The sequence below is a fragment of the Tenrec ecaudatus genome, chromosome 1 (assembly GCF_050624435.1).
Source record: "Tenrec ecaudatus isolate mTenEca1 chromosome 1, mTenEca1.hap1, whole genome shotgun sequence".
Taxonomy (NCBI): Eukaryota; Metazoa; Chordata; class Mammalia; order Afrosoricida; family Tenrecidae; genus Tenrec; species Tenrec ecaudatus.
Genome location: NC_134530.1, coordinates 173,988,066 through 174,001,664, shown reverse-complemented (window position 1 = coordinate 174,001,664; position 13,599 = coordinate 173,988,066). Strand labels below are relative to the sequence as shown.

Sequence of the window (13,599 nt, the reverse complement as noted above, 5' to 3'; positions counted from 1 at the left end):
GCATCAACAGAACAAAAAATCTTACCATAGTGAATGAAGTGGGGAGTGCAGAGTGGAGACCCACAGCACATGTGTGGGCCACTGGACACCCCCTTACAAAAGGGTCTTCGGAGGAGATGAGCCAGTCAGGGTGTGATGTAGCAAAATGAAAAATACAACTTTCCTCGGGTTCCTAAGTGCTTCATCTCCCCCGCCCCCACCATGATCCCAATTCTACCTTGCAAGTCTGGCTGGACCAGAGGGTGTACACTGGTACAGATAGGAACTGGAAACACAGGGAATCCAGGACAGATGATCCCTTCAGGACCAGTGGTGTGAGTGGCAATGCTGGGAGAGTAGAAGGAGCGTGGGATAGAGAGGGGTAACCGATTACAAGGATCTACATGTGACCTCCTCCCTGGGGGAATGGATGGCAGAAAAGTGGGTGAAGGGAGAGATTGGACAGGAAAAGAAATGACAAAACAATAATTTATAAATTTTCAAGGGTTCATGAGGGAGGAGGGAGTGGGGAGTGAGGAGGAAAATGAGAACCTCGTGCCAGGGGCTTAAGTGGAGAGCAAATGTTTTGAGAACGATGAGGGCAATGAATGTATAAATGTGCTTTACACAATTGATGTATGTATGGATTGTGATAAGAATTGTATGAACCCCTAATAAAATGATTAAAAAAGTAATAAGTAAAAAGCTGTGAGACAGAAAAAATAATAAAATAGAATGTGCCTAACCCAAATCATGGTATTTTCAGTTACCTCGTATGAATGTGAAAGTTGGACATTGATTAAGAAAGATCAAAAAAAGAAGCTATGCATTCGAATTAAGGTGCTGGTGAAGAATATTGAGAATACCATGGACAGCAAAAAGTAAACAAACAAAGCTGTCCTGGAGGAGTACAACCAGAATGCTCTTTAGAAGCAAAAATGGCACGACTTGTCTCAAGTTCTTTAGCCAGGTTGTCAGGAGGAACCGGTCCCTGGAGGAAGAAAGACATCCTGGTAGGTAAAATAGAAGGACGGCAAAAGAGGGAGGCACCAGATAAGATGGATTGGCACCGTGGCTGCAACAATGGCGCAAACCTAATCACTATGAGGTTGCTGCAGGAGAGAGCAGGCCTCCGTTTTGTGGTGCTTATGGTGCCTGTGACTCAGAACTAACTAGCCAACAACAGACCTATGTAAATAGTCCTCTGTTTAAATATGTATACGCACACGTGTATGTGTGTGCATTGCCAAGAAATTCACACCCACCACCACCACGGAGCCCCACTCTTTCTCCAGCAAGGCTCTCAATAAGGGTCACAAATTCCACAACTGGTGTTGTTTGCACAGAAAGAAGCCATCCATCAGTAGCATGTTTCTTTAATCATTGTTATTTACAATTTATCATCTGACAGACCATACAGAGAATAAATAAAGAAAAGAAAATATACAGTTAGTATCATGTTTCTTTGTCTAATACAGAAATTTTGCATGTATTCTATTTTGGAATGACTGCGATAGTTTTAAGCAGACGTGCAATCACTTCTCTGCCTAACCCTTGACAAGCCTACAGAATAAGGCCCAGATGTTTCCTTATCAGAGTAAGGGTGTGCCACATTACTTCGGAAACTCAGTTCTCAGAGAAGAATTCCCAGACAGGAAGAGACTATCCTGAACAGTAGAAGACTTTACAGATGGATACTTTCCAAGTTCTTGTTGTGCTTTTTCCACTTGTTACCAAGCCTCGTTTCAAGAAGACAAGCTTCTCTCCCTTTGCCCCCCTGAAAGGGATGACCTTATTCCATTTAGCTTTCTCCTGAATCTCATTGCAAAAGGTTCCTCTTGGTGCTGCTGTGGGGTTCAGCTGCTCTTCCTGGGGATGTCCCAGATGCTGATGGCAGGGCAAGGTGTCTGCAGGAGACATCAGACAACTCGTAAACCCAGTAAACTGGGTTCGGAGCCAGAGTTGGTTGTTGATGGAATGCGCTGTCTGGAGCCACCTTGTATTCCTGTCTAACTACCCGGGAAGCAGGAAGCCCTGCCACAGAAGAGTCCGCCTCAGGAAGCAGTCAGAGTACATCCCCCAGGCACAAGGTGGGGTACCTTCTTTCCTGGTTTGAAAGGAAACCCTCCGTACTACAGCAAAATCTCCTTTCCTAAATCCATCCCATTTGTCATGGCATGCTTTATAAAGAAGCCCCGGTGATACAGGGTGACAGAGTGGGTTGTATGTTGGGCTGCTAACCACAAAGCCAGCAGTTCAAACCCACCAGCTATTCCCAAGGAGGAAGATGAAGCGTTTTGCGCTCATAAGGAGTCACAGCCTCAGAAATCAAAGAAGCAGTTCTACTCTGTCCTCTGGGGTCACGATGAGCCAGGATCAGGTTGATGGCAGTGGACTTGGTTTGGGGGTGCTGGATATCAAGTTATTGTCTTCATCTTTTATTCCTTCACATGAACAGGCTACGGTCACCAAGTATTTATCGCATTCCACTACATGCCAGGAGCATTATAGGACATCAGGTAGACAGCGATGAGCATATTCACAATCATAGAACGTGAACAGCACGGCTTACCATTTTCAGTCACAAAACTCAACACCGTCGGTCACAAAACTGGAGTTTCCGATTTCTCTGCATTTGCTGTATTTGCATTTCTTTGGTGCAATAATATGCTTGTTGTTCCTTTTAAAACTAGATGTTTGGCAAATGAAATTTCCATTCCGAAAATGATTATCACCCATTCAAGATCAACACCATGGTACACACTTCTATTCCTTCTACAAGCTTTCCCAGGAGCCAGGACTTGCACTACAGTTTATTCAGATGTTCTCCCTTGTCAAGACTACAGATCACGCGCATTTCCATGACCAGGAGGATAATCTAGAATTTTCTTCTAAATGCAGCTAGTTCTCTACGCAGAAAGCCATGGGCATCTCTCCCTATCTTTCATGCAGTTTAATTTCCCTGATGCTTTTTCTTGGGTTGTTTCAGATGGCAAATAGCTAAGCTGGATAGAAAAATTAAAAACAATACAGGCAGGCTGTTGTTCATTGAAAAAGAGATAGATGCATATGAGGTACTCTATTTGGTGTTTGAAAGCATTGTGACCTTCCTGCTGCCTGCAAGCAGGATCGGGTTACAAATCAGTAAGGGTTATGGAAAGTACCCAGCAACCAAATATGTGTAGTTTGTTTATTCAATTGTATTGTAATCTTGCTTATCTTCTGGTTTTGAAATTGGATTGTGATTATATAAAATATATTTGATGGAAAAAGCTCATTCAAAGGTCAGGTAACTGTCTTGGTTTTGCAGCTTCTTAGGCTTACATCTTTTCAGAATAACATGTTCAGCAAAAGTCTCCAGTAACTATAAAATTACTCATCACAAGTGGCCACCCCCAGTCACCCCAAGGAGTGCAGCTAACTGCAACCACTGCTGGAAATGGAATCATCCGTACTTATTCCAATCTCCTTCATGTGGCATCAGTATTGCCAGGCATTTTCCAGGTGGAAGTGACCTTTATCTGTTCTTATAAAAATGTTAAATTTTAATTTAGAATTTTCCAGCGAAGATGAGGATCTATATCTTCCAGAAAGGTTTAGGGGCCCACCATACGCAATGACATAGACTCTCAAATTCTAAGCTTATGAATTCATCTTAGACTCATAAGCTTGGTAGTTGTATATTGGGGTCATCTGAGTTCTAACTGTCCTTTGTAATACCCCCCTCCTGTACGAGGCAGATGCTGTTCTATTTTAGCCTATTTCCATGTAACCCCTTCATCTCTTTTGCTCTCTTAACATTCCCCTCTTCTCCTTTTCTCAAAACACATGTCTTAAGCCCGCCTCGTGTCTTTCTTGGGGGAAGCCTGGATGGAACTAGAAAAACACAAGTGTCCAACATGCTGCAGCCAGCAAACAAGAGTTGGTCTTGCCTCACTTAAACCTATGGCTTCACTGTTTGTCTGAAACCATGGTGAGCACAGCTGCAATGTGCCCGGGAAGATCTACTCGAAATAGATTTTATTAACAGAGGCAAAGAATGAATCACTGTTCCTGAACTTCCATACAGTCCCCATCGCTAGGTCTTTAGTTCCAAAGCAGCACTTGGAACACCCCGGTCAGTTCAGACAGGGTGGATTTCTTCTTACCCACCCTGATCCCCAGCACTGAGATGGGCTAGCTAGAATACACAGGTGCTCAATCTGCCTCCCTAAGTCATTTCCTCTGAAATGAGAAGGTCATTTTTGTATATGTTTAATGCACATGAAGGACTTCTTCCCTAAAACTCTGAAAAGCTCCCTTCTATTTGAAACTGTTTCTCACTTTTCAGTTTTCATTATTTTTACAATAGCCACCATCCAGAATTTCTTTCTCCTCTCTTCCTGTTTACCGCTCATCTTCAAAACACTTTTCTGCCTTCGCTCATTTCTCTGCCACTATGCTCCAGAACTGGACTCCCAGCAGTCCCAGCTAGTCCTGCGCACCCTCTGCTTGACCTCTCTTGGGTCTCCCCAGACATCCTCCGTGACCTCCTTCATAAATCCTCTCTTCTAGCCTCCTTACTCAGTCGTGTGCACCTTCACCGATTCCTTTTCTCACTCCACTGGCAGACAGTGCTCTGCTTTAGACAGTCTCATACTCTTGAAGATACTTATCCCACCGCTTGCCTTTAGGGCAGTGGTCCTCAACCTTCTTAATGCCGTGGCCCTTTCATACAGTTCCTCATGTTGTGGTGACCCCCAACCATAATATTATTTTCATTGCGACTTCATCACTGTAATTCACTGTTATGAATCAGGCAATCCCTATGAAAGGGTCGTTCAACCCCTACAGGGGTCGCGACCCACAGGTTGAGAACCACTGCGTTAGGGGCTTTCTTTCTCTTCCGGATCTTTTCAATTCCCTTATGTGTTTGTTTGCTCATACGCTTTGAACCTAGGTATCATCTCCTTGAGCAATAAAATGTAAGTTTACATCTGACCACCAAAAACACAAATTAGGCATAAGAGTATTTCACATACATCATGGAGATGATAACATATTACAAAGATAATGCAGTTTCCCCATCCCCTTTCTTACCTCTTTAATCAAAATTTTCTTAACTTCTAAGCTACTTTAAGTAAGTTCTGCCTACTAAGCTTGTTTGGGTCTCTTCTATCTGTGCTGCTAAACACTATAGGTATGCCTAGGCTGAGTTAAACCTGTGTCCTACACGGGGATCTCAGTGCCAGAAAAGAAAGCCTTTCTTATCCAAAAAAAGGATAAATTTCTATGATAATACATATTTGGTCGCTACCTGAATTAGGTTACTTCTATGGCATATGGCCAAGGAAATCAGGCATGCTAAGTTCATTTTAAACATGTTTTTTTTTTTAAATGTTGGGTCATGGAAGATAGTGAGCTGAGGCAAAAACAAAAAGAAACGAGGAATGAAGTGGTGAGATGCAGACAAAGGAAGAGGACATGATATTGTTTTCTCTTGCCACATGAGAAGTCATGGCATGGTCTGGATGGAACCCTACCAGGTAGGAATAATGGGTAAAGGAGAACAGGTTGAAGGACCTGATTTCAAGTCCCATTAATTTTAATGACTTGAACACTTACCTTGGAAGCAGAGAGTGACTAGAGCCAAGGTCTAAGACAACATGGCAGGACTTTCTAGTTAGCAACTGACAGATGTAGGGGAACATAACAGGTAAACCTTAAAGCACAATATAAATGGCAATTACTTCCCTACGTGATCTCTTTTGCTGACCCATGGCCACAAGTTTCAAAGCCAGAGGTGATGACCACATCCACTGTAAATCCAAGTGTCCAGGGAGCATTTCGCCATATCAGAGCTAGAGATTTCAAGACCATCTGACCTAAGTTTACATTCTACAGTGAAGCAAGCGGGGACACAGAGGGGCAACGTGGCTTGCTCATGATGACACACATGTCTGGAGGCAGAAATAAGACCCAAACTCCCCATCCAATGCTCTCTTCAAAATTTGTCTGGGAAGAAATAGAGCCCAGCGTCGTAGCACATAGTCGAGGGAAATGAATCTTGAGGGCTGGGGATTGGTGTCTGTGTAGCGCTCTGGGCGACACTGCAGGCTGAATGGGAGAAACACTTGAGTTGCTGAGAGACTGGGTAGAAGGTGGGCTTTTGAGAGAAACCAAAGCAGACCTGGGCGTCAAGACCATTGCTTCTCAGCATGGGGAGTTTCATCTGGAACTCTTCCTGGTTTCTCTTCAGCAGGGATTGGGGGTTTCCTTTGACTTCCGTGGATCTGAGACTTTGTGGAGGATGAAATCTCGGAGTCTGCTCTAAGTGGATCCTTACTTCGTAGTGTGGTCATTCCCATGAATTCCGAAGGAAAAGAAGCCAGAGTCGCTTGCTTTCTCTACTGGTTAGATCGTATGTGAAGGAGAGTGTGTGGACTAAGGAGCACCAGTGGGTGAGTTGTCTTACCACGCACGCTCTTTGCCTCTCCACAACCAAATACCGTCTCAGACACCACATATCTTGTGTTTGAAAGCCTGTAGCTTTCTCGCATAGTTCTCCAGTCTACAGCTGACCTTCAATGGCAGAGCTCTCCTCGTCTCTGGAGAAGGCCCATTCATCCTTGCATGCTCTGACTCTGACTGGGTTTTTACTCACACAGAGTGGAAATCAGTATCCTTATAAACTCCATCCAACGCTCTTAGACCGACACTTTAGGGATACTCATAACAAACCTATTTCCTCCTGTACATGGCTTTCAGATATCTATACTGAAGAAATCCAGCCCATTCGGCCCACTAAGCTTTCATCTGTTAAAACAGCTGTAAGAAGAGAAGGTGAGCCTAGAGCACCTGAGTTAAAGATGTCAAAATACAAATATTTACCAAATCAATAAGGACTCCTACTAAAGCATACTTCAGAATGTCTGAGCAAGACAAAGAGGAGGGAGGACCTCCATCACCCATGAATGCTTGCTACGCAACCTTGTAGACCTTCTTCCCTATGTGCACGCTACATTCAAGAGTCCTTCCATCATAAATTACTTTGTTGTTGTTTTTTGATAAATAACAACTTGTTCTACTTTATCTAGCCACATGAAAGACTCGCTTTCCTATCCATCTACCCTATATTTCAGATGTGGACCTCAACCTGGACCCCATCACATGAATGAACAAAGCAGGCATTCCACAGAAGCTGGAGAAATGCAGAGAGGTTCTGAGACTTGTCCAGTGGCCCAATTAGGAAACCTCCCAGGATTGGTTGCTGAATATTGTTTGCTCGGATTCTTCACCATCGACCAACTATCTCTGCTACGCTTCATCTCATGTATCATTAGATACTAGTATCCTTCAAGTTTCTATCTACCCAAAAGTTTTAAAGAGTGAGCGACATGGAAAAGAATCATAGAATCTGCACATTCATAAATACAGGCACATTTAGCCTTTATAAATTATCTGAATTTCCTAGCCTGTGTTATCCAACATTTTGATATATCAAGTAAGATTTCTTTTACTAGATTTTCTCTGCCCCTGGCTTTTTTTTTTTTTAAGTTTTTCTATGTAAAAAAAAATAGTGCTGGTGAGGAGATGGGAAGTGAAGTGGGGGGAGGAGAGGAACACAAAGAAAACAAAGAGAACAAGCTTCAGTGTCTCAGGTCCATCCAGTGTCCAGATGGAGTGGCGTAGGTGCGGATGAGTGGTAGGTCTTGCGAGGGAGACCAGGTCTGTCAAAATGTTGCCACCACTGACAGCTTTACTCGTCCCCTTGTTGAAGGAGCAGAAGGTGGATTTCCTGGAATGATGGGCGGTGTTTGGTGTCTCTTCTCCAGCAGCTGAGCATCAACTTATACACAGAGTCAGGACAAATGGCAGGCTGAGGGAGGTAAGTCTTTGGAAACAAACAAACAGAGTATTAATAAGGACAGAAAAAGGAAGAGTCATAGCTGTTTGCTCTGATGAACTTGCTGAGTGTAGTCGTCTATGATCCCTACTCACAAAAGTTCTAATTGACAGTATTCTGCTTTCCCTGCCCTCTGTCTTCTCTAGTTCTCCAGAGCAGGATTTCCTCAGAGCCCACCAATGTTGAGGCCTATTTAGTTGAGTCAGCTCATGGGAGGGAAGAATTGTAGTTGACTCCACTTGACAAAAATAAAATATTAGCCAGATGTCCATCCTGGGATGTAGGATGTATCCATGTAGCCCTTAGCCACAGTTCTCTGAATCTCTCCTCTCTCTGATGCACCGGCCTGTCTAAAAGACATTGAGTTTCTGTCTGCATCATATACCAACACACAAATATATATGATCTCCTCTATACCACAGACTGCCAAAAGAACAAACAGATTTGTTTAGGAAGAAATACAGACAGTATGCTACTTCGCAAAAAGGAGGGTGAAAATTTGCGTCAGGTACTTAGGACATGTTATTAGGAGGAACCAGACTCTGGAGAAGGACATCATGGTTGGTAAAGTAGTCAGTGAAAAACAGGGAGCACGTTCACAAAATGCGTTAGCACAGTGGCTTCAAAAATGGGCTCAAATATAGCAACTAACAATGATGAGGATGGACAGACCTTTGTGCTGGCACACATAGGGTCGCTGTGAGTGGGAACTGATTCAACAGCACTGAACAGCAATAACATAGCTCTGCCCCCAAATTCCAGACTAAGGCTTTAATTAGCGATGCTCCTAAATCCCCAGTTACTGGCTGGATCAAATGTGCAGGGTCTCCACAAGAAAAATGCTATCTTCTTGGCACCCAAGTGACTAGAACCAGGAAAATACTCCTCCTGCCTATAACACGTTGCTGTCATCTCCTTACCTCCATTTCTGACACTCCGCTACGGTGACAGGTTCTGAACCACACCAAATCCCTCATGCTCTTTGACCCATGGAGCCATGTATCATCTTGGCTGGTCCAGCGTCTTTCAGTGATTTCATCATTCATTTACCCCCCCCCCACTGCCCTCTCCTCCTGCCTCAACATTAGCCTATTTCATGGGAACTGGGCTTTCCTCAAAGTCTGATTATTCCCTTTGTCCATCAACTCTTAATTTACTAGTAAAAACACAAATAATTTTGACTTCTTTTGGAATACCTGATGATATCTGCCAAGTCTTAACCAAATACATGGCAATGTGTATGGCTATACGAGCTCAAGCATTTGAAAGAAAATATTGTGAATGTAAACAGTGGTACAGAATAATAAGTACTGTCACATAATACTGATGAAGCTAAAACTGATGGCCTGTTCTAAGGCATGTGCTTCATTACTTTAGAAAGAATCATATCTACCAATTTTGATCCCACGGCTAGCAATAAAAATCCTAACGTTAGATAATGTAAATAATTAAGATTGCCTTTCAAAATCTTATAACTTAGCAAACAACTGAAACGATTTGTGTGATAAATCTTATACTTGCCAAATTCCATTACTGTTTATCACATTAAACAAAATAAATGTTAAAAATATTTTTAGTTACTTTATTTCATTTAGGCCATAAGCTTTAAGAAAAGTGCTCTTGGGGACTGCTTCACATTTTGTGAATTAAAATTGAAAATAAAAATGTCAATTACACTTAAAAAATACTGTAATTATTGTCCCTGACTTCCAAGTATGACTTTCAACTGAAGACAAAGAACTTAAGATGTGCCTACACCATGACTTTAGGTATGAAATTCCTTGTAGAACTCATGCTATTGTAATGCTTCTTTTGCATGATATATGTTATGAGCAATAAGTTAGTGATCACCTTAGCTGTACCAATCAAAAATTAGCTTCACCATACATGTATTATAGTGTCCACACTATCTATCTAGCAGCTTATAGTACTGGGAAATAAGTGTTTCTACCATTTAATATCAAACATTTAAAATTTGAAAAATGAAATGGTAATAATAAAAGTTAATAGCAGTTAACTATACACTAATACATTTAATATTATATCTACTTAGTTAATGAAGTCATTTTACTAGTTCTTTGGTAAAAATTTCTACCTATGCTTATGGGTAAGAAGTACATTCAACATACATAATGGTAATATTTAGCTTAGGCACTGGCTTTGGAGTTAGTCAAATACTTGACTTGGATACTCAACGATATGGTAATTATTTTAAAGGTATGCTTGGTGAAGGTAAAATGATGAACCATTCTAAACTAATGATTTAAAAATAAAATAACAAAAATACTTGAATTTCATTAGAATAGTAAAATGTTTTCTTGTGAAATTGACTAGATATTTGAATAATTAACATGTAACCTTAGCTCTTTCCGTCGAGTTGATGCTCACTCATAGGGACTCTATTGGGCAGGGTAGACCAGCGCCTGTGAGTTTCCAAGAATGTAACTCTTTATATCTGGTGTTTTTTAACTACTGACCTTGCCGTTAGCAGCCCAATGAATAACCACTAAGCCACCAGAGCACCATAGTACTAAGTAAAAAGATATATAACTTCAATAATAATTTAAGTAAAGCAGTCAGTGAACATAATGTTGGAGCCAGGGAGAGTATGCTGAAAATCGTAGTTAACTATATTTTCCCCCATAAGGTTTGAGTCACTGAATAAGAAGTTGAGGGAGACTCAGAGTCTTATAACATCCCTCCCTTTGCCTACAGTTCCAGCATGCATTCAAACTGGGGTCATTGTTATGATGAACATTAACTTTTCTATTGGCCATGAGTTGTTTTATGGGTGCCCCTGAGATGATATATATTAAACTAGGGGAAACATTGTTTCCTTGACTCACTGGCAATGTCATGCACATTGGAGTAAGCTTGCCCTTTACCATAGTAAGAAAGAAATTTTCAAAAAAGTAAGGCAGATTAATTACTGTCTGCTATCAAAATATCTATAATGATATATTTAAAGAGAATTAAATTCTGATACCCTTTTCTTATTTTTCAATCTAAATGTTGCATTATCTCCCGCTAGTCCTTTGCCTCTTGCTTGCGTGGACTTGCTAAAATAGCCAAGGGTTATGTAGTATGAAAGGAGAGAAGGTGAAAATGACCAAGGGTCTACCTTTTATTTTCCGTAAGATCTTTCTCCTCTATCCCAATTGTTATGATATTCCTGCTTGAGTTGTTATGCTCCAGGGAGTGCTACAGCAGGGCCAATTCAGGTAGATTCCGAGCTAGGCCTCACAGAAACTTTAAAAATGAGCTATCCAAAGAAATCGTGGAGTAGCTTAGCTAGGTCTGGGGACTCTTTGGCATCTTGAGTCCTCAGCTTTCCCTGAGTACTAAACGGCAACATCAGCTGTCTCAGAAGCACACCAGACCAGCTGTGAACATGCATGCCTAGAAACAGAGCTACACAATTCATACCAAATCCACGTTTTGTGTAAAGGTATTATTTTTAAACAAAGATTAATACATATTTTATTGACTTTTGAGCTTATATTTCTGTATTTTACACACATATAATATTAGGAAGATTAAAACCACACAATCTAGAACAAAACATAAATAAACAAGAGAGAGAGAGGGTTTGGTTTCCTAATACCTTTGACCTAGGGGACAGAAATGCTGAAGTCTAATGGGGCACTAATGGTCCTAGGTCTTTCACTGGATTCAGATAGTCAGTAACAAGTGACTACCCTCTATGTAGCTCAGCTTCTGTCACAAGCTGATCCTGCAAAAGCAAGAGTTTTCTATCTCTCTTTTCCAAGCGCCCCCAAGCCCACATGCATCTCTTCTCCACAGCTCTTACCTGCCTTCCCTGGTCTCTGAAGAACTCTCCAGTATTCTCGATGACCTGTTCATCTGAGAGCTGAGAATAGGGCTGCTCCTGGCAAAAGGTGAAAGTCTCCCACAGTGTCACACCAAAGGCCCACACATCACTTGCTGTAGTGAACTTGCCCTAATTAAATAAGGAAAATAAGAGAAAATCAAAATGACTCGTGTACAAAGAGACTAGATTTTCCTAAGCTAGGGCTATCATTTCGCAAGCGTTCTCTAAGAATCCTGATCATATCAAGAAAAATATAGAACAGAAATTCAAATTCTCATAGAATCTAGGATTTCAGGAATCACAGACTGGATGAACTCTACCCACCCCCAAAACCATTGCCCTAAAGAAATATTTAAACCTCAACCTAAAAACATCCTGTAAAGTCTTCTTTAACTTGAACAGTAATTTCGATATTCTTTTTAAATAAGAAATGTATGAGTTCAAGTTGACAATTGAAACTCAAAAATTTAGGTAGAAGTCAGGGGTGAGTTTATGGTAGTTGTGGATGAGCAATTTGGAAAAGAAGGGCAAACCCTTCATAGGGAAATATAATAAAATTTTAAATTTTTTTAAATTAAAAAATATATAAAACCATAGCTATATGATGAGGTTTTGATGGATCAGGTATCAATCATCAAAAATCGAGAAGTAAAAATCATTTCAATGTGAATGAGGGGGAGCAAGGAGTGGAGACCCAAAGCCCATCTGTAGACAACTGGACAGCCCCTTACAGAAGGGTCACAAGGAAGAAGCGAGCCAGTCAGGGTGCAATATAGCACCGACAAAACATACAACTTTTCTCTAGTTTAATGCTTCCTCCCCCCACTATCATGACCACAATTTCACCTTACAAATCTGGCTAGACCAGAGCATGTACGCTGGTAAAGATAAGAGCTTGAAAGAGAGAATCCAGGACAGATAACTCCTTCAGGATCATTAATGAGAGTAGTGATACCAGGATGGAAAGGGGGTAGGGGGGAGAGGAACTGATCACAATGATCTACATATAACCCCCTTCCACCCCAGGAAGTCAGACAACAGAAAATTGGATGAAGGGAGACAGTGGTTGGTGTAAGACATATATATATATATATATATATATATATATATAATCAAGTGTTCATGAAGGAGGGAGGGTGGCAAAGGGGGGAAATGAGCTGATACCAAGGGCTCGAGCAGAAAAAAATGTTTTGAAAATGATGATGGCAACTTATGTGTAAATGTGCTTGAGACGTGGATGGATGAGTTGTGATAAGAACTGTCTGAGCTCCAATAAACTGGTATTTAAAAATTAGATATGTTAATGGATATGGGGCTCACATTTAATTCTAGACCCAATCTAAGAACAATGAGTTCTTATGACATAGTCCTGCTCTCTGCTGACCCTCATGAAGAGATCATTGAAGACATGGATGCTGTAGTACACTGTGATAAAGAAACCAAACGGTGCCAGGTTATCTGAGGTCTTAACCGTTTGTCTTCAAACCTTCCAAAAAGGATTATTTGCCATCTAAGTGAGGTATTAACTAAGCCAGCATGAAAGAAGCGCTCCAGCCAGTGTGGTCCAAGGATTATAAATAATAAAACCCAAATTCAAAGGAGGTTATGGTGTCAGAGCTTAAATTGTGAATTCTTAGTTTGCAGAAACTATGGATGACAGTGGAACCCCAAATCTATTTTCAGGATGCCCACAGGAATTGTTTCCAATGAATTTTCTCTGACCACATTTTAAAAGTCCAAAACTCACTGCCACCCGGTTGATATTGATTTATGGTGACCCTGCAGGGCAGAGTAGAACCGTCCCTGTGAGTTTCTGAGACTGCAATTCTTTCCTCGAATATAAAGCCTCATCTTTCTTCCACAGAGTGGTTGGTGGTTTCAAACATCGCATCTGTGGATGGCA

General features: G+C 41.3%; 1 protein-coding gene across 1 annotated transcript in view; it reads right to left on the bottom strand.

Moving 5' to 3' along the window:
• Window positions 1–1,339: 1,339 nt before the first annotated feature.
• The window catches only part of DDR2 (discoidin domain receptor tyrosine kinase 2), a 202,527-nt gene continuing 190,267 nt past the window's right edge, over window positions 1,340–13,599 (bottom strand). The window contains exons 17-18 of the mRNA XM_075564177.1: window positions 11,676–11,825; window positions 1,340–7,852 (exon numbers count right to left, since the gene is read on the bottom strand). Of these exons, the coding sequence (XP_075420292.1) occupies window positions 7,718–7,852; window positions 11,676–11,825 (285 nt within the window). The 3' untranslated portion in view covers window positions 1,340–7,717. The remainder of the gene's footprint in view (window positions 7,853–11,675; window positions 11,826–13,599) is intronic.